Raw genomic sequence first — 20,816 nt, 5'->3', positions numbered from 1 at the left:
CACTACCCCGCAGATGCTCTGTCTCTCGTGATCAGCCTTACCTAAGGAGCGCGCACAGCATAAATATAGCTGGTATTATTGGTTGTGGCTTACCCTCCACGGCCATTCATCAGTTTGGTAGCTGGATCTGAAATAACTAAGGTGTCTGACTGATAAGGTACTCCAAGAGAAATGAAATGACTCTATACCCAAACCCTGCCCCCAACTCTAAAAACTTCCTGGTTTCTGTTCATCAATAATGAATGGCCCATCCCTGCAAGACTCAGAGGGAGCTTACAGTGCACTTTTGAGCAGCCGCTTAGTAATGTACAGTGGATACAGCCTTTCTTTCAAATCCCAGGGCAGCAGGTCCTTCAAGGCTAGCACTGCATTTTCAATTAGCTGCTGAGTGAATGCTTGGCATGTGTATATTAGTGAAGAGCCACACAATTAGCTTGTTCCTTTCCATATTGTGCTGAGAGGATCTAAGGGATTGGTGGGGAACAGGCAAGCCAGGCATCACTGTGGATGTTGAAGAGAGTTACTCAGACCTCAGCATCTTCACTTGCTCGCTCTGGAATTACAGCTATTTATTACAAAGCACTCTGTGTGGCTGGGTGGAGTGCGCCTGAGGAAATACATCCCAAACACCACCTGGGGTTCGTCTTCCTGAGTCCTTCACATCTCTGACTAATTCTCATCATTATCATGGAGCCAAACAGTCCCAAAAAGATACAGTTTGCTGTGCCTTTATTCCAGAGTCAGATTGCACCCGAAGCAGCTGAGCAGGTAAGTGGAACTGGGTGGGGACCAGTTCCTATATATAAGTAATACAGACATACATTCTTGTTATTAATTAAAAGCTTCTCTACCTCTTGAATTTGCCTAACTTTGTGACTTCCCAGAATATGTGAATGAGAAATAAGTTTGCTTTCATATACACTTGTATTTGAGTTTCACTGAAGGAACTATTAGCTAAATGCAGTATTTCATGTGAAAAAATGGTCACATTACCAATTTAGATTTGGATCCAAAAATCTATTTGCTTTTGCTTATTAAAATAACAGCTTCAATATTTAGATAAACATTTTTTTCAGAATTAGCAAGCATTTTTTTATTTATACAAACCAAAATATTCACTTAACAATGAAAGCATTAAATCTTGGAATAATTTCAGATCATGGGTTTAATATTTTATGTTTCATTGTGTATCAAAAGCAACAACTATAAATATATGTAGTACAGGATCATAGGTTTGTGTATAATTTTAAAAACATTTTATTCAGATATTAAAAATAGTATTTTAACACAACCTGGATATTTTTCCAAGTTAAATATATCTATATATTTTTATTTCTATCTCTTTCTGTCTTCATGGGAGGCTGGCTTACTGTATCACCTTTCCTATTCAGATTTACTTGGACTCTTGATTCAATGGAACTAATAAAAAGATCATTTGTAATACAATTTTTGCCTACATAATTATGAAAACCTAATACTTGAGTTATTCCTGAATCCTTTTACAAATATTATATACAAAGTCTTGAAAATAATTATTGAATCTGAGACTTTTATCTTCCTACGATGTTTTGATAATCTGAAGTAGATTCACCCAAACTCAAGCCAGATAGATACAACCTTGAACTTGTATCTATGTTAAATGGAGCATTGGTTCTATCCTGGACAAGATATTGTTAGTAAAATGTATCCACTATTCTACTAATTTGGGAATTTACTTACATATTTAAATAATCAAGGATACATTAGAAATTCTAATAATATGTTCCTGTAACTTTTAAAATAAGGGGGAAAAAACACCACAAACCAAATGTATTAGTTTTAAGTGAATTATATACTTCTGTAAGAGCCATGTTCATTCTTTGTTAGTTTGTTCTAAACAATAATCTATAAAATAAGAAAAGTTTAAAATATTAATTGAAGTTAAGAATGTCTGCTGTTAAATTTAACCTGCTGGAAATTTGAGTTTTCTAAGCTGCTCTTACCCTGTTTAGAAATAAGGGTAATGGATCTTGAAACCATCATCAATATATGAGGCTCCAAGAGAGCCACTGAAATTAGCAAGTCATCCCTCTACCTTCACTGCACTTCAGTATTAATATTTGGTGGCATCATTTGATTACATACAACTATTTCTGTTCTGTGGAAATGTAGTTTTTGATTAAAGAAGGTGATACTAGTATCTGCCAGTTCTACTGTCTAACTTTTTTTAATTTATTATTTTATTTTACTAATTTTTATTATTTTATTTTACTAATTTTATTTAATAAAATTAGTGAGAAACCCACTGTGTGCCTCCCAGAAATTTACTCTTTATACTGGAAAGATGAGGCTGGGACAGCCTTGCAAGCTGTAGAGCAACCTGGAGCAGCAACTGACTCTGACCCTAGCTGGTTCTTTATTGTTCCCAGATCAGGAAAAGAAGACCTACACCAGCATCACTTGTGATTCTCAATGAACATAACCCTCCAGGTAATGACGCACGATATCTTATGTACCAAAGCAATGGAATAGAATTATTTGAAGAACATCAAAGAGCATGCCATTGTCAAAAGATTTCAATTCTGTTTTTCAGTTAGAAATAATCTAACAAGCTAATATAAACAAAATCAGAAATAGATACTATGAAAACTGTCTCATCTAACTGCTTTTCCTCTAGAATAACTTATTGGTGGTGATATACTATGAAATGTTTTGTTAGCATTCACAGTCATGGGTTCAGGTGTTTGTATACAACCTGGTTCAGTGCTTATTAATGAGCCTGGTGGAAAGTTGCCTAATTAGGTTTCATAGCTCAAATTACAGCCCTGGAGATGTTTATATCTTTATGGAGTAGGTTTTTTAATTTATCAAAGGTTGTCACGGGGTGGGCAATGAGCCACAATTGGCTACAGCTTTGATGCTGATGTCATCTCTGAATAATGCAACTGACAAGTAACCAGATCAATTTTCAGCATTGCCCATTTGAGAGCCATTCTGAAGAGCTGCATCCATTTGTTGAGGTTTTATTTTCCATTTCCCATAAAAAGTAAAGCTGCATTATTATTCCTGATAAAGGACTATGATCTGCAATGCACAAACAAGTACTTATTGAATGGGGGTGATTTTAATCTTACATTTAAGTGCTGTTTCTAGAAACAAAAGTAAGACAGCAAAGCTGACAGCATTAATTTGTAACCAAGCAGGACTTGTTGTTGGATATTTTGCAAGTGTAAACAATAAGGGTAGATAAAATGAGTTTGCATGAATTGTAGTGAATGATTTGTTTTAAATTATTTCACTCAGGTGAAAGTATTTGATTTTTTTTTTCAGATCCTTTTCTAATTAGAGAAATATATTTAAGATAAGAAAGTAAAATTTTAATAGAATATTAGCCATGGAGCTCAAATACAGACAGCTGTTCATTTAATGGGAAATAAATTAGCAAATTTATTCTTGCCGAAAACAAAGAATTATAATTTGATCCTATATCTTTGAAGTGCTAAGCATTTAAAAATCATTTTTCAGCATGTTATCTCGGTAAATATTAACTTATATTTGGTGGAATAAGAGGTGCAAATGATATGTACCTATAGTTTACAAATAAATGAATAGGTAATTTTAGAGCAATTTTCTGTCACTGCCTTTGCACTAGTGGCTGGCTTTTCTACAGTGTCCTAGAACCTCTGGATGCTAACCTTGAAAAGACATAACAAGAACAGACTCTTCATAATTTCATCTGTACTAAATGTTTCTTCCCTATCCAATAGTTCTTTCTTTCAAATATTATATGAACACTCTATCAAACAAATGATAACAGCAAAAACAAAAAAAAGTTAATTGTTAAATGAGCTTTTTAAAACAGTTGCTGCTTGTTGTCCTCGAAAGCAATGTGTTCTTTGACAAATAAAAATCAGGTGCAGCTTTAAATTCTGGCAAATAAACAAGTCTCTTCAATGTATTGAAATTGCCCGGGACACATATGAGTATTTTGGAATCACTTATCATTAATGCTGTTTAAAATTCAAATTCCTGAAAATATTTATTGTCAATTAATGAAGCAAAGGAAATTAAATTTTCCATTTTGGAGACATGATTAACAGAGCTTTCCAATTCATATGATAAGACTGATATATTATAATCATTATTAAATGAATTAGATATAGCTTACTTTAAAAAGGAGTTTGCAGAAATTGTTATAAAAGAATATTTTAAAGAATGATTTAATTTTAGATTAGAAATACATATGCATTCTGTTTACATTTGATAGAAAGATATTTCAGCATGTAAATCCAGATTGTTTCCAAGTTCATCTTTGCTTGTGTAAACACACAGATGAGGAGAACACCTGATTAAGATTCCAGAGGCGACAAAAAGGCACATCAGTCTCTTTCTTACCAATGGCCTAGAATTCTCGGCAGTAGAAGCACCGCAGAAACAGTTGTATAACCTGTTAAGGATGTATCACCCTCCAGCATAGATTAGTTAATTTAATTCAAAGTAATGGGACGCAAGACGAAAAATATTAAATTGAAGGCATCATACTTAGAAAATTTAAAAGTGAAGGTATGTGTTTATGGTGGAGAGGATAGAGACCACATATTTTCTTCTTGGAATGACTCTAAACAGCCAATGGTAACAGAAAGATAGAAGCTGGAGATGTTGGGGTAGAGGCACACCAAAGGCAAATTTCATCCTTTTCATATGTTTCCTAGGGTTGCCAATTTGAGTAACCTTGCAGCAAACTGCTTATCTTTCAGAATTTTTAGTTCACTTTCTAATTAAGTGCCTATTTATGAAAACCACTCTGAGATGATAAAGTAAGTCTCATTGTCTCTTGTACTTCTTGCTGTTTCTTTTTTACTCTTGTACAATATGTAGTTAACTGGTTTGATTCCTATATTTTTATTTAAAGGGATGACTACACATAAATCTCTATTTAGAAATAAATGGCAATGTCACTTTTTGCAATTTATTTCATCACATTTCTAGATTTAAACATTACTTGTATTTAGTAGGCTTATGAGAAGACTATATTTATTTGGCTACTAGAATCAGAAAACTGGGCTTCCCTGGTGGCTCAGATGGTAAAGAATCTGCGTGCAATGCAAGAGACTCGGGTTTGATTCTTGGGTTGGCAAGATCCCCTGGAGAAGGGAATGGCAACCCACTCCAGCATTCCTGCCTGGGGAATCCTGTGGACAGAGGACTCTGTGGGGTAGCAAATCTGACAAGACTGAGTGACTAAGCACACACAATCAGAAAACTAGAAAACTATTAGGAAAGAATTTCAGAAAATATCTGATCTCACCACATATCTTTATGAAAGATATAGAAATCAACCCAAGTCCCTGACACTTGCTCCGTTTTGTATGTATCAGAGAAGAATTCATAGAAACGACTAGTTTTCAATACCAAATAATTTTAGGAATTAATATAGTTTTTTTACAAAAATTTATTTATTCTAAAATAACTCTTCATTTACTCTTATCAATAGAAATTCATTTACTCACCATTTAAAAATTTATTTATTTATTTGGCTATGCTTCTGTGACTTGTGGGATTCTTAGTTCCCCAGGGATTTGAACTCATGGCAGTGAAGCCCAGAATCCTAACCACTAGGTCACCATGGAACTCCCTCCTCACCTTTTTAAATACACAATTCTTCATTATTTTCTTTTCTGGATTGAATATTCCCAGTACCCAATAATGATGTCTATACAAATTCTCCTTGTCTCTAGGCCTTTGGAGCCAGAGCTGGACACAGGCTTTCAGTAAAAAGCCCAATTAGAACAGGGCTTCTGAATATTAAAGTTTGTGACATCCATTCTTTTCCACTTACTGTTAAACAGAGACAGTATGGTTACAATTAAGTTTAATGGATCTAATGCCTATTAAACTTGAATGAGCTGCAGGAGGCCAGGAGCTTAGTAAAGATTTGGGTAAGCATCCAGTAGTTTTGGCATCATTTAGAAGTTTGTTGTAGATCTAATAAGTGGAACTAGACATGTAATGTAAAATGGGGGATGTTTATTGAACTTCCTCTACCACAGCCAAATTTGGGGGAGACTGATTTTCTCTTCTGCACTTTTTGCTCCACATATTCTTAGAAATGAGGAATAAATACAAAAGCATTTTCTCATATGGATCATGTTCCTAAAAATTACTTAATATAAGACATATGAATTCAATAGCTTAGTATCTCCTTTCAACCTTGAGAGTAAGTCCATTCGTAAAGATAACTGGGATTTCAAACTGACTGGGCCATTTGTCTCCACACGCTGAAAAAAGAAGCCATAGTTCGTTGTGGAAGTAGCGTGTGACTTTCTAAATGAAGCTTTCATTTTAGGAATCTGACAGTACGTTAATTAATAAGATTTTCAAGGCTCTCAATTTAAAATCCTGAGACACAGGATGACAGAGAATATTGCCAGACTTAGACTGAGTTGTTCAAACAGAGAGGCTCCAGGAGTTTTTGGTGGTGGGAGGTTTTCCAGGTCATCAAGTTAGAGTGAAGGTTTATTTGTAATGTTAGGGCATTCATATGCTCATAATCTCTCTTCATGGAGACCCTCGGTTTTACAAAATGAGTGATTTATAGTCAAAAGGCAATGGGCACTTTGAGTGCAAGTTCCAGAAATCACACTGAGGATTTTCCTGGGAATATTAAGGATGAGGAAGACATCTCAGCCCCAGACCTGGAGGGTCTTGTCATTCCCAAGGACCTCCAATCAAATGTATTCAAGTAGAAGCTGTGCTGAACCCAGAGTCCATACAGTTTTGTGTCATTCTTTTTTCTCATCTTCTTTGAGAGTAAGGTTGTAATACCTTCTGATCCACAATTATTGTTCATTTTCCAGCATTTATTTTGTCTTATGAATATTAATGACAATACAGAAGAAAGAAAGGTCAAATGTTTGTAGACTATTCAAAGTTTAACTGGTATTAATTTCTAAGGACTGTCAGAAAAGCCTATTTTTTTCTCCTCAGAAGTTATTTTTATGAGTTATTGAATGTCAAACCATGCTGAATGATTTAAACATAAGTGATGCATGTGGCTTTCAGAGGTTCACATACTGTAAATTGATTGACTTATTTTCCCATAACAGTTCAGTCTGTGCAGCCAAATGGCCCAGTAAATAGGAATAATTGTGAGCCAAAGATGAGGTTCCAGTCCTTAGTCATGTCAAAGTCTGCTATACTTTGTATTCAAAGAACTGGTATAATCTTCAAAGTAAATGAAAGCAAAATGGAAGGGGCAAGTTATAGAACTATGAAGTAGAGCTGCTTTATATCAGCAGGATTACTACTTCTGCCCACTTTGAATAATAATATGGGCTTCCCTGGTGGCTCACACGGGAAAGAATCCACATGCAATGCAAGAGACACAGGTTTGATCCCTGGGTTGGGAAGATCTCCTGGAGAAGGGAATGGCTACTCACCCCAATATGCTTGCCTAGAGAATTCCAAGGACAAAGGAGCCTGGCAGGCTACAATCCCATGGAGTCACAAAGAGTTGGAGACACCTGAGCAAGTAACACTTCCACTTTCATATACTGCTCACCTTTTATGTTGATTTTAATTAGAAATACCTTAGTGAAATATGACAGAATGATGATAAGTTCAATTCACTTCCTTTTTCCTGGCCTCTGTTTTCCTACCCATGGGTAATACAGAAAGTAAAATAACCCTAAGGTACTTTTGCACAATCCAGAAAGGCAGTATTCGTAGTGGGTAAAGCAATGCCTTTGGAGTAATACTTGGGTTTGAATTCCAGCTTTGCCAGTTCTTGGTAGTGAGACATTAGGTGTGCAGCTGACCTCTGTGGGCTCAATTTTCTCCTTTTAAAAATAGAACATCGAGGTGTAAGAAAATGCAGAGCACAGTGTCTGCAACCAAATAGATAATGAAGACATGCGATCCCCCTGCATCATCACATCCACACAGAGAAAAGCTAAGTTCTCCTAAAACCTTCATTCCTTATCAGAACATGGCCCAGCTCTTTTCCAGTCCTGACTGCATTAGGGAGTATCAGTGTTCCCATGAGGCAGTGATTCTTGATAAGAGAAAAAATGTACCATAACTCCTAATTCTTCATCAGGATAAGATACACAATTGTGAAATTGTTATGGGTCTTATATTGTGGTATTTATTCAACTGACTGTCTGGTTTACAAATATAATTTACATGAAATAGGAGTCCTTGGGAATTAAAAAAAAAAACAGCAATGCTACTGATGTCTATAAAGTTATGGAAATATATACTGCAAGCAAAAGATCTTTGTGAAAGATTGTATCCAATCAAAAATGCAATTCATGGCAATTTCCTGGTGGTCCAGTGGTTAAGATTCCACACTTTTACTACTAAGGGTCTGGGTTTAATCTCTGGTCTGGGAGCTGAGATCCTGCAAACCACTTGGTGCAACCAAATTAAAAAAAAAAAAAGTGCAATTCATATTTCTAATAGTGTGCAGAAAGAAAGAAAGTTAAATATGGAGTATAAAAAACCTTTAGCAATATTAAACTCTCATTTGATTGCTCACATTTGATTCTGCTCCGTTTGCTCTCGTTTCCTTCCACACACTGTCCTTGAGCTGTATTCTGCCCAAGATTGCTTCCTTTGGTTCCTTCTATCGGCTCCTCTGCCAACTCTTAAGACTTAGTCTAGACTGACTCATTTGTGCAAATCAGTCTCCATATTTTCCAAATAATTTTAATTAAATTGCAGCCCGAGACTCATTTAAATCTCAAAACTTTCCCATCTAATCTGATTCACTGCTTGGCTTTGTTATTCTAATACACTCCTCTTACCTGCAACTCTTAAAGCCATTTTTTGATTTATGCATTTGATTCAATTAAGTATTCATTGAGTCCTTATTCTAAATCCTTAAGGAACATGTGGACTAGGTAGCAGAGAATAATACACCTGGGGGAACCAAGATACAACTGTAATAACAAATTCCAACCGCTCAGACCACAGTACAATTAATTCTGACCAAGACACAGAGGCATTTATCATGCTCAGTTTTCTATGAAACAACTATAGGATTTTTTTCGATCTTTTGGCTTTAAGCTTTTAAGAACTGGCATTACTATTTATTCCAAACTAGTAGATATAGCTACTAAAACTAGTAGTGTATCCAGTAGGTAGTAAATGCTCATAGGCTATTAAATTTAAATGGATACAAAACAGATTTTCAAATCCAATGGCAATCCATCAAACTTTTGGGGCACCTATTCTGGCTAAGGCACAGTGATAACTGCTTTAGGGGATAAAATAGTAAGTCACCATCGCTTATCTCATCAGAAACCTACTTGAGGCATAATCTGACACATGTATATTGGTGGTAAGATCAACAGTGTGTGGCAAAATATAAGATAGATTTCAATTCAGTACAGAAATGTTTACCATAGGATGTTTTGGGGAATTAGGTTATAGTGTTGTAAAATACAGTAGAAATATTAGATGCTTGATAAATGGCAACTATTATTTTGGAGAGGCAGGCATGTACTACTTAAAAGTAGAGGTGCTGGGATCACCCAGGCCTGGATCTGGCTCTCAGATGGCTACTTACTGCCTGTGTTATGCCAAGAAAGTGGCTCGCCTTTTTAAAACTTGTTGTTTTTTCCAACACGACCAAATTTCATTAAATATAAAATATATTCATTAGAAATAAGGCTAATCTGCATCCACTGAATAAACAGATGTGAATTTTTGTTTCTACATAATAGTATACATGAAGGACATTGTAATCAGCCATTCCAGGAGCTTCAGGACACATTTGGTATAAAATTTAAGATAGGAAAAGTTTCTAACAGCTTTCTAATTGCTCTATTTTGTAGTCACATTCAAAGAGAACAGTAAATTATCAAACGTCTAACAACAACAACAAATCTAACCAAACTATGTAGTTAATGGAGAAAATTATTTCTGTATTTATTTTAGACTTGCTAAGGAGCAAGCTTCAAACTTTGAATATTCTATCCTTTCTCTCACCATTTTCTACTCATGACTTTGACCAAGTAGTGATCTATTGCTGTTCCAGCAATACAAGACATAATTTGGTAGCAGAATTTACCTGGGGCTGAAGCTGACATGCCCACACAGGGTCCAGACAGATGCCTGCCTGGGCTCCATGTAGGATACTATGAAGGGTACTGTGGTCTACTTGGAGGATGCAAGCTCCATTCAAGGCTGTCAAACTACACAGATAAAACCACAAAGAAAGAAAAAAAGCACTGTAAGGGATGGAAGCACCTATGTGGTTAAGATTTTAGAGATGTTGGAAAATATCTTCCTAAATCAGTTTCCATACTACCTGCAATTTTACCTTTTGAAGTTATTACTATATACTGTTACTATATTCCATCTTCTGAGAAAACACCAGGACTCTGACCAGATGTAACACATTGTCTTGGCACTTGAGAAAAGTAGTCTACCTGGAGATCAAAAAGCCTGAGGTGGAGAGAAAGGAAGGTCCTGGTGCAAACATCCCAGCTGCCAAGATTAGGGACCTCCAAATTCATCTCTTCCCTCCCAGTCTGTTTGTTTATAATGCCTTCTCCATGCTTGGCGCTTCATATCTTCCTTAGTGTTTCAGAGGCCCTTAGAAAGGGTTGAGAGGTGTTAAATCTATGAGTCTTTTCTGTATTATGGACAGAAGTTTATCTATGAATTCAATTCAATGACTTTGTATCACTTTTAGCAGTTCGATATAGTGATAATTACAGTGCTTATTAAGGCTGTTTGTGAAATAAGTTACTAAAACCTGCATTATCAAAGAGATATATCTTGACAGTCTGATTAGAATATAAAGACAGTTTGACCTTGGCAAGAAAGCTGAGGAAAATGTACTGTGTGAACTAAGAAAAGCTAAGAAATTTGTAACCTTTCTGGGTTTTTGTTGTTTCATTCTCTGGATGGAGCAATTTTCCATCATTTTGGAAACAATTTCATAATCACACTCTTTACATATAAATAAACATCTACCTGTTCATAAAAACAACTGAATACACAAAATGGAAGAATGAGAACAATAGGTATTTTGGAATTCAAATTTTAGAATAATTTGCCTCAATGATATAACATCACTTTATGCTATTTTCCCCTGTTGAAGAATAAACTATTAGGATACACACACACACAAATATTCCCATGCACAAACACATGTACATAGGCACATATAAGCCAAATACCTAACTATGTGTAAAAACATCACAGGCTATTTACTCATATAATAAAATCTACCTCCACCATAAGTGATCTGACTTTAAAAAGGTTAGGAACCAAAGTATCTAGAAAAGCTTTGTGAATTCTGGTTACAAATGGAATAAAGCTAACAGTTATTAAATTTCTGGGTGTTCTTTGGAAGGAACGATGCTAAAGCTTGAATTCCAATACTTTGGCCACCTCATGCACAGGGTTGACTCTTGGAAAAGACTCTGATGCTGGGAGGGATTGGGGGCAGGAGGAAAAGGGGACAACAGAGGATGAGATGGCTGGATGGCATCACCGACTCGATGGATGTGAGTTTGACTGAACTCCGGGAGTTGGTGATGGACAGGGAGGCCTGGCATGCTGTGATTCATGGGGTTGCAAAGAGTTGGACATGACTGAGTGACTGAACTGAACTGAACTGAACCCTTTGAAATAAATCAAAAACTAATCACATTATTTGAAAACTCATGAATAAAAAACATTGAAATTACTAGATTACTAGATTCAAATAGTGAGATTTGTCAATTTTTTTTAAAATCAGAAGAGTATTTTTTAAAAAAAGTTACATTTATTGAATATTAGTTACTCTGACTATTTTCTCATTTTGGAGGTTTCTTGTGCACATTTTCATAATTCATGAATACAGGGAAAATTATTATAATTAGATACAGAAGTATTATAATTAGATACAGAAAGTGAGCTCCTCCTATACCACCTGAAAATCAATGTCTAGCTGAAATGTGTTCCCCCACATTAACATCAACATTTAAACTGTTGAACTCAACATATCTGTTAATGGTATCTTCATTCCTCCAATTGCTGAACCATACAAACTTGGAATCATCTCCAACTCCTCTCTTTCTCCCTTGCCTCTTGAATCTGTCAGTGGCTCTTCTGCTGATTCTTCTGTACAGGTTGAATCTAACTCACTTCCAAAATAATATGGTAATTTCCAAACTGCTTTTCTATGGCTTTAACACTGGGAGGTGGTTTTGTGTAGAGTTAAGAGCCCTAATTTCAGAATCAATGAACATATTATGCTGCTGCTGCTGCTGCTAAATCACTTCAGTCATGTCCGACTCTGTGTGATGCCATAGACAGCAGCCCACCAGGCTCCTCTGTCCCTGAGATTCTCCAGGCAAGAATACTGGAGTGGGTTGCCATTTCCTTCTCCAATGCATGCATACATGCTAAGTTGCTTCAGTCTTGTCTGACTCTGTGCGACCCCATGGACAGCAGCCCACCAGGCTCCTCTGTCCACAGTATTCTCTAGGCAAGAATACTGGAGTGGGTTGCCATTGCCTTCTCCAGAACATATCATGACTTAGAATCAAATCATGGAATGACTGAATATCTGTGTCTTAGATTCTGACTCACTGAAGCACATCATGGCAACTCCAACACTGGTTGTGTTGCTGGAATTAAGCAAGATGATGCATGATAGCACAATTGATGGAAGATTTATTCTTTCCCCATTCTGGTTTGTGTGAAAGGGTTTTGGCAGACTTAAATACATAATGGGTCACTTTTCAAAAGGAACTCATTATGAGCTCTAATATGTATACTATAATTTACCTGTCCTAGCTTTTAATTAGCCATAGCTAACAATAAAGGTTATGACCAACCTAGATGGCATATTCAAAAGGAGAGACGTTACTTTGCCAACAAAGGTCCATCTAGTCAAGGCTATGGTTTTTCCAGTGGTCATGTATGGATGTGAGAGTTGGACTGTGAAGAAAGCTGAGCACCAAAGAATTGATGCTTTTGAACTGTGGTGTTGGAGAAACTCAAAAGAGTCCCTTGGAATGCAAGGAGATCCAACCAGTCCATTCTGAAGATCAGCCCTGAGTGTTCTTTGGAGGGAATGATGATAGAACTGAAGCTCCAGTACTTTGGCCACCTCATGTGAAGAGTTGACTCATTGGAAAAGCCCCTGATGCTGGGAGAGATTGGGGGCAGGAGGAGAAGGGGACAATAGAGGATGAGATGGCTGGATGGCATCACCGACTCGATGGACATGAGTTTGAGTGAGCTCCAGGAGTTGGTGATGGACAGGGAGGCCTGGCGTGTTGCAATTCATGGAGTCACAAAAAGTCAGACACGACTGAGCGACTGAACTAAACTGAACTGAATAATAATAATAATAATAATAATAAGGCATGTGAGGTTGTCTTATGACTAGCTCATTATATTTTATCATAATCTGCACATTATTACCATTTCTTGCTTTAAGTAAGTCAGTCATTTCCACTGTAGTCTATGGAGTCTTTAGTACACAAATTGTTGATAACTGTACTAAATTTGAGATTTAAAGAAATGAACAGAAGAAAGGGAAATAATTGTGTTAGATTATGGCTAGGATAGTCAATAAAGCATAAATAGATGTTTTTCTGGAACTCTCTTGCCTTTTTGATGATCCAGCAGATGTTGGCAATTTGATCTCTGGCTCCTCTGCCTTTTCTAAAACCAGCTTGAACATCTGGAAGTTCACGGTTCACGTATTGCTGAAGCCTGGCTTGGAGAATTTTGAGCATTACTTTACTAGCATGTGAGATGAGTGCAATTGTGCGGTAGTTTGAGCATTTTTTGATGTTGCCTTTCTTTGGGATTGGAATGAAAAGTGACCTTTTCCAGTCCTGTGGCCACTGCTGAGTTTTCCAAATTTGCTGGCATATTGAGTGCAGCACTTTCACAGCATCATCTTTCAGGATTTGAAAGAGCTCAACTGGAATTCCATCACCTCCACTAGCTTGGTTCAGAGTGATGCTTTCTAAGGCCCACTTGACTTCTCATTCCAGGATGTCTGGCTCTAGGTGAGTGATCACACCCTCGTGATTATCCGGGTCGTGAAGATCTTTTTTGTACAGTTCTTCTATGTATTCCTGCCACCTCTTGTTAATATCTTCTGCTTCTGTTAGGTCCATATGATTTCTGTCCTTTATCGAGCCCATCTTTGCATGAAATGTTCCCTTGGTATCTCTAATTTTCTTGAAGAGATCTCTAGTCTTTCCCATTCTGTTGTTTTCCTCTATTTCTTTGCATTGATTGCTGAGGAAGGCTTTCTTTTCTCTTCTTGCTGATGGACAGGGAGGCCTGGCGTGCTGCGATTCATGAAGTTGAAATCGGACACGACTGAGCGACTGAACTGAACTGATGGCTAGCATTACTGCTTTATAATTTTTATTTCTTTCTTTGCTTCTGGTGGAGGGCTTCGAGGCTGAACAGGACCTTTGTTCATTTGCCATAGGTACCTTCCTGTTGAAAATAACTTCTCCAGATGGGCAGGATTTCAGATCAAGCAGGACAGACTCAGATTAGATTTGCTTTTCAAAAAGCACTCTAAGGACTATCTACTCTCCCTTCATGGATTGTGAACACAGCCCACCTGCCTCCAAGAATTAAAATGTTTTCAAGAAATAATGCCAGAGACTGACTCTCCATTATATTTCAGTGAAGTAAAATGTCATGAATCATTGAGCTAAAATGTCTCATCTCACATTCTACCACAGGTCACTTTACTTTGTAAACAGCCCAGAATTCCTGGTTTACTTAGCTGGGCATCTTTTTGCTAAAGGTCTTGGAGACAGCACAAGATAGTTTCATACAATTATATGGTCCACTGACAGAGAAGGCAATGGCACCCCACTCCAGTACTCTTGCCTGGAAAATCCCATGGACAGAGGAGGCTGGTAGGCTGCAGTCCATGGGGTCGGGAAGAGTCAGACACGACTGAGAGACTTCACTTTCACTTTTCACTTTCATCATTGGAGAAGGAAATGGCAACCCACTCCAGTGTGCTTGCCTGGAGAATCCCAGGGATGGGGGAGCCTGGTGGGCTGCCATCTATGGGGTCGCACAGGGTCAGACACGACTGAAGCGACTTAGCAGCGACATCACTGGAATCAAAGCAAACACCAGCTATACTATTTATATGGATAGTTACGGTATAAGGGACATACGTAAAATACATTTTAAAGTACATTTAGGACCTAAAAGACAAAATTACCTCTAAGCTACAAATAAAACATTAAAAAAAACCCATATAGGCTCAGAGGCAAATTTAAAGAAGTTGATAGTAATATATCTTACTTTTGGTTGTTTTATGATTTGCAAATTTATTTCATCTGTAATATATATATCCTTAACAACTTGTGAGATGAGTATTATCACCTCCATTTTAGAAAGAAGGTGATAGGGGAGCTGCTCAGTGTCAAAGGAGCTAGTACATTACTGAGTCTGAAATTTAAACACAGGTTGTCTATCCAAGGTCAGGATGCTTTCCACTACATTAATAACATTTTTCTACTAATAAGCAGCATCATACTCTTACTAGTTTATTTCTGTCTTCCTCAAGGAAGTAGTTATAAGCAAGTTCTTCACTGTAGCTTGGCCAAGTGAGATTCTGTTTGATATGACACCAGAATTTACTTCTTTCCATTTCAATGCATGTGAGTTTGTTTTGGAGTGATAATTCTACACCTTTTTGCTTCTTTTCTTGGATAATTTATTAGATAAGAGGAATTTAGAGTTTTTAACACTAGATCTTCTATTATATTAACAAAAAATCAGATAACCAAACAGAAATATAAATCTTTCCCATTATTCCATTCTTAGAGTTAGACCTTGTCATTTATACATGTGTTTGTTTGCATACCTATTTATCTGCACTTAGCAGGCATGTATGCATTAGAAACATAACTGTTTTAAAACATTAGTTGGAGGGCCGACAGTTTACAATTGGATCCTAGTTGACCAAGAACACTTCTCTGGTGGCTCAGATGGTAAAGAATCTGCCTGCAATGTAGGAGACCTGGGTTTGATCACTGGGTCGGGACAATTCCCTGGAGAAGAGAATGGCTACCCACTCCAGTAGTCTTGCCTGGAGAATCCGATGGACAGAGGAACCTAGTAAGCTACAGTCCACAGGGTCACAAAGAGTCAGACGTAACTTAGCGATAAAACAATACCAAATTATTATGTAATAAGATTCCTTGTTCTTAAAAAGCAGACGCATCACTTTGCCAACAAAGGTCTGTATAGTCAAAGCTATGATTTTTCCAGTAGTCATGTACTGATGTGAGAGTTGGACCATAAAGAAGGCTGAGTGCTGAAGAAAAATGCTTTTGAACTGTGGTGCTGGAGAAGATTCTCTAGAGCCCCTAGGACAGCAAGAAGATCAAATTAGTCAATCCTAAAGGAAATCAACCCTGAATATTCATTGGAAGGACTGATGCTAAAGCTGAAGTTCCAATACTCTGGCCACCTAATGCGAAGAGCCGACTTGTTAAAGAAGATCTTGATGCTGGGAAAGACTGAGGGCAAGAGAAGAAGGGGCGACAGAGGATGAGATGGTTGGATGGTATCACTGACGATGGACGTGAGTTTGAGCAAACTCCAGGAGACAGTGAAGGACAGAGAAGCCTGGCGTGCTGCAGTCTATGGGGCTGCAAAGAGTCAGACATGACTGAGTGACTGAACAATGGCAAGATTCTTAGTTCATAAAGTAGAATGCTTAGACTTTGCTTTTTCTTAATAGTTTTGGATCAATGTTTTGATGAAGGAAAAAGGTTACTAAGACAAAAGAAACACTAAAATGATCTTTCAAAGAACTAAAATATATTAGCTTTTAAAATAGTTTATTAATGTGCCTCATCATCTAGACTGATGTAATGCTTTAAACGCTCCTATCCAAATTACAAATACAGAGAAATTCATACTAATTGCCACCAAACATTTGGTAATCAGGAGCATATATGAAAATAATCTGTTATAAGCTCATTCCAAATATCTATAACTTGTAATTCTCACCTTCTTTTTCTATAACTTGTAGAAGTATTCTTTGCAGAGCCATGGTATATTAAAAAAAATCCTCCATCAATCATCTTATCAGACAGGACTGACCTGTTATTTTCACACAGCTAAGCAAAGAGGAACTAAAAAGCCTCTTGATGAAAGTGAAAGAGGAGAGTGAAAAAGTTGGCTTAAAACTCAACATTCAGAAAACAAAGATCATGGCATCTGATCCCATCACTTCATGGGAAATAGATGGAGAAATAGTGGAAACAGTGTCAGACTATGTTTTGGGGCTCCAAAATCACTGCAGATGGTGATTGCAGCCAGGAAATTAAAAGGCGCCTAGGGTGTCTGGAAGTACCCTGGTGGCTCAGATGGTAAAGCATCTGTCTACAATGTGGGAGACCTGGGTTCGTTCCCTGGGTTGGGAAGATTCCTTGGAGAAGGAAATGGCAACCCACTCCAGTACTCTTGCCTAGAAAATCCCATAGACGGAGGAGCCTGGTGCAGGCCACTGTCCACGGGGTTGCAAAGAGTTGGACACAACTGAGTGACTTCCCTTCACTTCACTTCAGATAGCATATTAAAAATAAGAGATATTACTTTGCCAACAAAGGTCAAGGCTATGGTTTTTCTAGTGGTCATGTATGGATGTGAGAGTTGGACTGTGAAGAAAGCTGAGTGCCGAAGAATTGATGCTTTTGACCTATGGTGCTGGAGAAGACTCCTGCGAGTCCCTTGAACTGCAAGGATATCCAACCAGTCCATCCTAAAGGAGACCAGTCCTGGGTGTTCATTGGAAGGACTGATGCTGAGGCTGAAACTCCAATACTTTGGCCATCTCATGCAAAGAGTTAACTCATTGGAAAAGTTTCTGATGCTGGGAGGGATTGGGGGCAGGAGGAGAAGGGGACGACAGAGGATGAGATGGCTGGATGGCATCACTGACTCGATGCACATGAGTCTGGGTGAACTCTGGGAGTTGGTGATGGACAGGGAGGCCTGGGATGCTGCAATTCATGGGGTTGCAGAGTCGGACACAACTGAGTGACTGAACTGAACTGAACTGAAGCAAAGAGTAAGGAGCCTTCTTTGGAGAGGAGGTTGGTGGTTAATAACACTGTGACAACTATCAACACATCAGAATTATAAGGACGTATATAAATTGTCAATATTTAAACTACTGTCTTAAAGACCTCTGTAATTTGTGCTTGTATTTTAGATCTACACCACATATTCTTGCCTCATCTTTTCCAAACAGCACTTTTGTATTTTACTTCATTTGCCCCTCTCTGCTTCTTAGCCTGACATGTAAGATTCTTGACAATATGTGTTGAAACAAACACTCCAACTCCACTTTATTCCCAGGCCTGAACCTGTTTTCTCTGACAAGACTGGCTACTTGTCCTCTAACGATTTCCACATTAAATCTTTAAACAAAAAATTTTTTCTGACTTAAAATGTCCTCACCAGTACTTTATTTTACTAAATACTTGTATTTTTAAAGATGCTCAGATTTGCTCATTTTATTCATTTCTGGACATGGACATTTACCAAAAATATATCTTCTCGTAGCTTAGAGCAGAAAAATATTATTCATACTAAGTTGGGCTCAGATGGTCAAGAATCTGCCTGCAATGCAGAAGATCTGGGTTCAATCCCCAGGTCAGGAAGAGCCCCTGGAGAAGGGAAAGGCTACCTACTCTAGTATTCTTGCCTGGAGAATCCCATGGACAGGGGAGCCTGGTGGGCTACAGTCCATAAAGTAGCAGAGTCAGCCATGACTGAGCGGCTAACACTCACTCACTCACTCATGCTCCATACTAGAGTACAGTTCGGTAGTGGTTTAAATTCACAAGTTTCCTGTATCCTACTACTGCTGAACATTGATTCAGTCTGTGACATCTCCAGCTTAATAAAGTCAAGAGTCATTCTCTATGGTTTTTGTTGAATTGCCACCTTTTTTTTTTTTCTGAAACTAAACCTTACCATATGGACTGGATAAAAGAGTAATTAATCATTGAAAAAAGGAATACTCAACACCCACCTTAACTTCCACTGAAACTATCCTCATCCATTAATTTTGTTTGAAAGGATTATTTTTGATAAGCAAAGGAAGCATGCAGTAAAACTGGTAAAGGCCATGACACTGGTTCCATTCTGGTCTCAAATCTATGCAGGATTACTTTCTCTAAGAATCCCAAATTGATGATTAGTCAGATTCCACTTGACAATTTCCAGTGGTAAGTTAGGCTCTTTTTGAAGCATCATGGTTATGACTAGATAGCTCGGTTAGACAGTTATGCCTTATATCTAGTTGGAGTATCCTTGAATCTTTTAACTAATGATCTTGCTATGTTCTTCTAAAGGATTTCAGAAAAAGTATAGTACTTCTTCCAACTGAGAACTCTTCATATTTTTGGGGACAGACTTCTTGTTTACTCTGAGTTCTCTCTTGAATAAAATTTTCAGTTACATTCAGTTCATTTCAGTCGCCCAGTCGTGTCCGACTCTTTGCAACCCCATGGTCAGCAGCACACCAGACCTCCCTGTCCATCACCAACTCCCGGAGTCCACCCAAACCCATGTCCATTGAGCCGGTTATGCCATCCAACCATCTCATCCTCTGTCGTCCCCTTCTCCTCCTGCCCTCAATCTTTCCCAGCATCAGAGTCTTTTCAAATGAGTCAGCTCTTCGCATCAGGCGGCCAAAGGATTGGAGTTTCAGCTTCAACATCTGTCCTTCCAATGAACACCTAGGACTGATGTTTAGGATGGACTGGTTGGATCTCCTTGCAGTCCAAGGGACTCTCAAGAGTCTTCTCCAACACCACAGTTCAAAAGCATCAATTCTTCGGTGCTCTGCCTTCTTTATAGCCCAACTCTCACATCCATTCATGACCACTGGAAAAACCATAGCCTTATATTTCTTCAAACTGAAATATAGTTGATTTACAATATTATGCTAGTTTCAAGTGTATATCAAAGTGATTCAGTTATATATATAGATATTTTCACATTCTTTTCTATTACAGGTTATTATAAGATATTGAATTTTTTTGTGTGATACAGTAAATCCTGTTGCTTATCTATTTCATGTATAATAGTTTGAATCTGTTAATTTTATACTCTTGTCTTTATTATTATGATATAGTTTTCAGAAATCTTACCATTCTGCTCCCTAGTGATACTCAAACTGTATTTTTCAGCATAGTACCTAAATTTCACTCTTAATTTAACAGTTAATTATTGAACATCTATTACAGGCCAGCACTATATATATATATATAGTAAATGAGAATTCACAAATGAAAAGTGATGGGGTTTGTGGTAGCAGAAATATAGGATACTTTAGAAGCACACAGAACACATAGCCCAGTCAGTAATGGCTTAACGGAGGAAGGAGATTGGTGCTGAACCTGGCAGAAAAAGAAGGGGAACTATTCAAGACAGAGAGGAAAACAGGGACAAAGTTTCAGAAGTAGAGCAAGGCGATGCAGATTCAAGGAAGTGAGAGGAGTCCAGAAAAACACAGCTTGGAGTGGCATCAGGTAGGGGTGGCAATTAGGCAGGCACCATGTGGTGGGGGCATTATAAGCATTTTAAAAGAAATTATGACTAGGAACCACTAAATGGCTTTAAGCAGGAGAGCTCACATGCTCAAATTTTATTCTAAAGTGATCCCTGTGGCTGCAGATAAAGAATGGATAAGAGGGAGAAGGTCTCAGGGGGAAGTCAGTGGACTTCATTAATTGGATGGCCTGGGGGCGAGGAGGAGAATGGTAATAAAAAAGAAGTCTGAGTTAAGGCTATCAATACTGGAGCCTTTC

The 20,816-nt window shown here is 37.7% G+C and overlaps 1 protein-coding gene across 1 annotated transcript in view; it reads left to right on the top strand.

Moving 5' to 3' along the window:
• Positions 1-687: 687 nt before the first annotated feature.
• The window catches only part of PPP1R1C (protein phosphatase 1 regulatory inhibitor subunit 1C), a 121,573-nt gene continuing 101,444 nt past the window's right edge, over positions 688-20,816 (top strand). Inside the window, exons 1-2 of the mRNA XM_052635968.1 lie at positions 688-768; positions 2,409-2,469. Coding sequence (XP_052491928.1) covers positions 688-768; positions 2,409-2,469 — 142 coding nt within the window. The remainder of the gene's footprint in view (positions 769-2,408; positions 2,470-20,816) is intronic.

The sequence above is a fragment of the Budorcas taxicolor genome, chromosome 2 (genome assembly GCF_023091745.1).
Source record: "Budorcas taxicolor isolate Tak-1 chromosome 2, Takin1.1, whole genome shotgun sequence".
NCBI lineage: Eukaryota > Metazoa > Chordata > Mammalia > Artiodactyla > Bovidae > Budorcas > Budorcas taxicolor.
The sequence above is the reverse complement of the archived record's forward strand: the minus strand, read 5'-3'. Positions and strand labels throughout refer to the sequence as shown.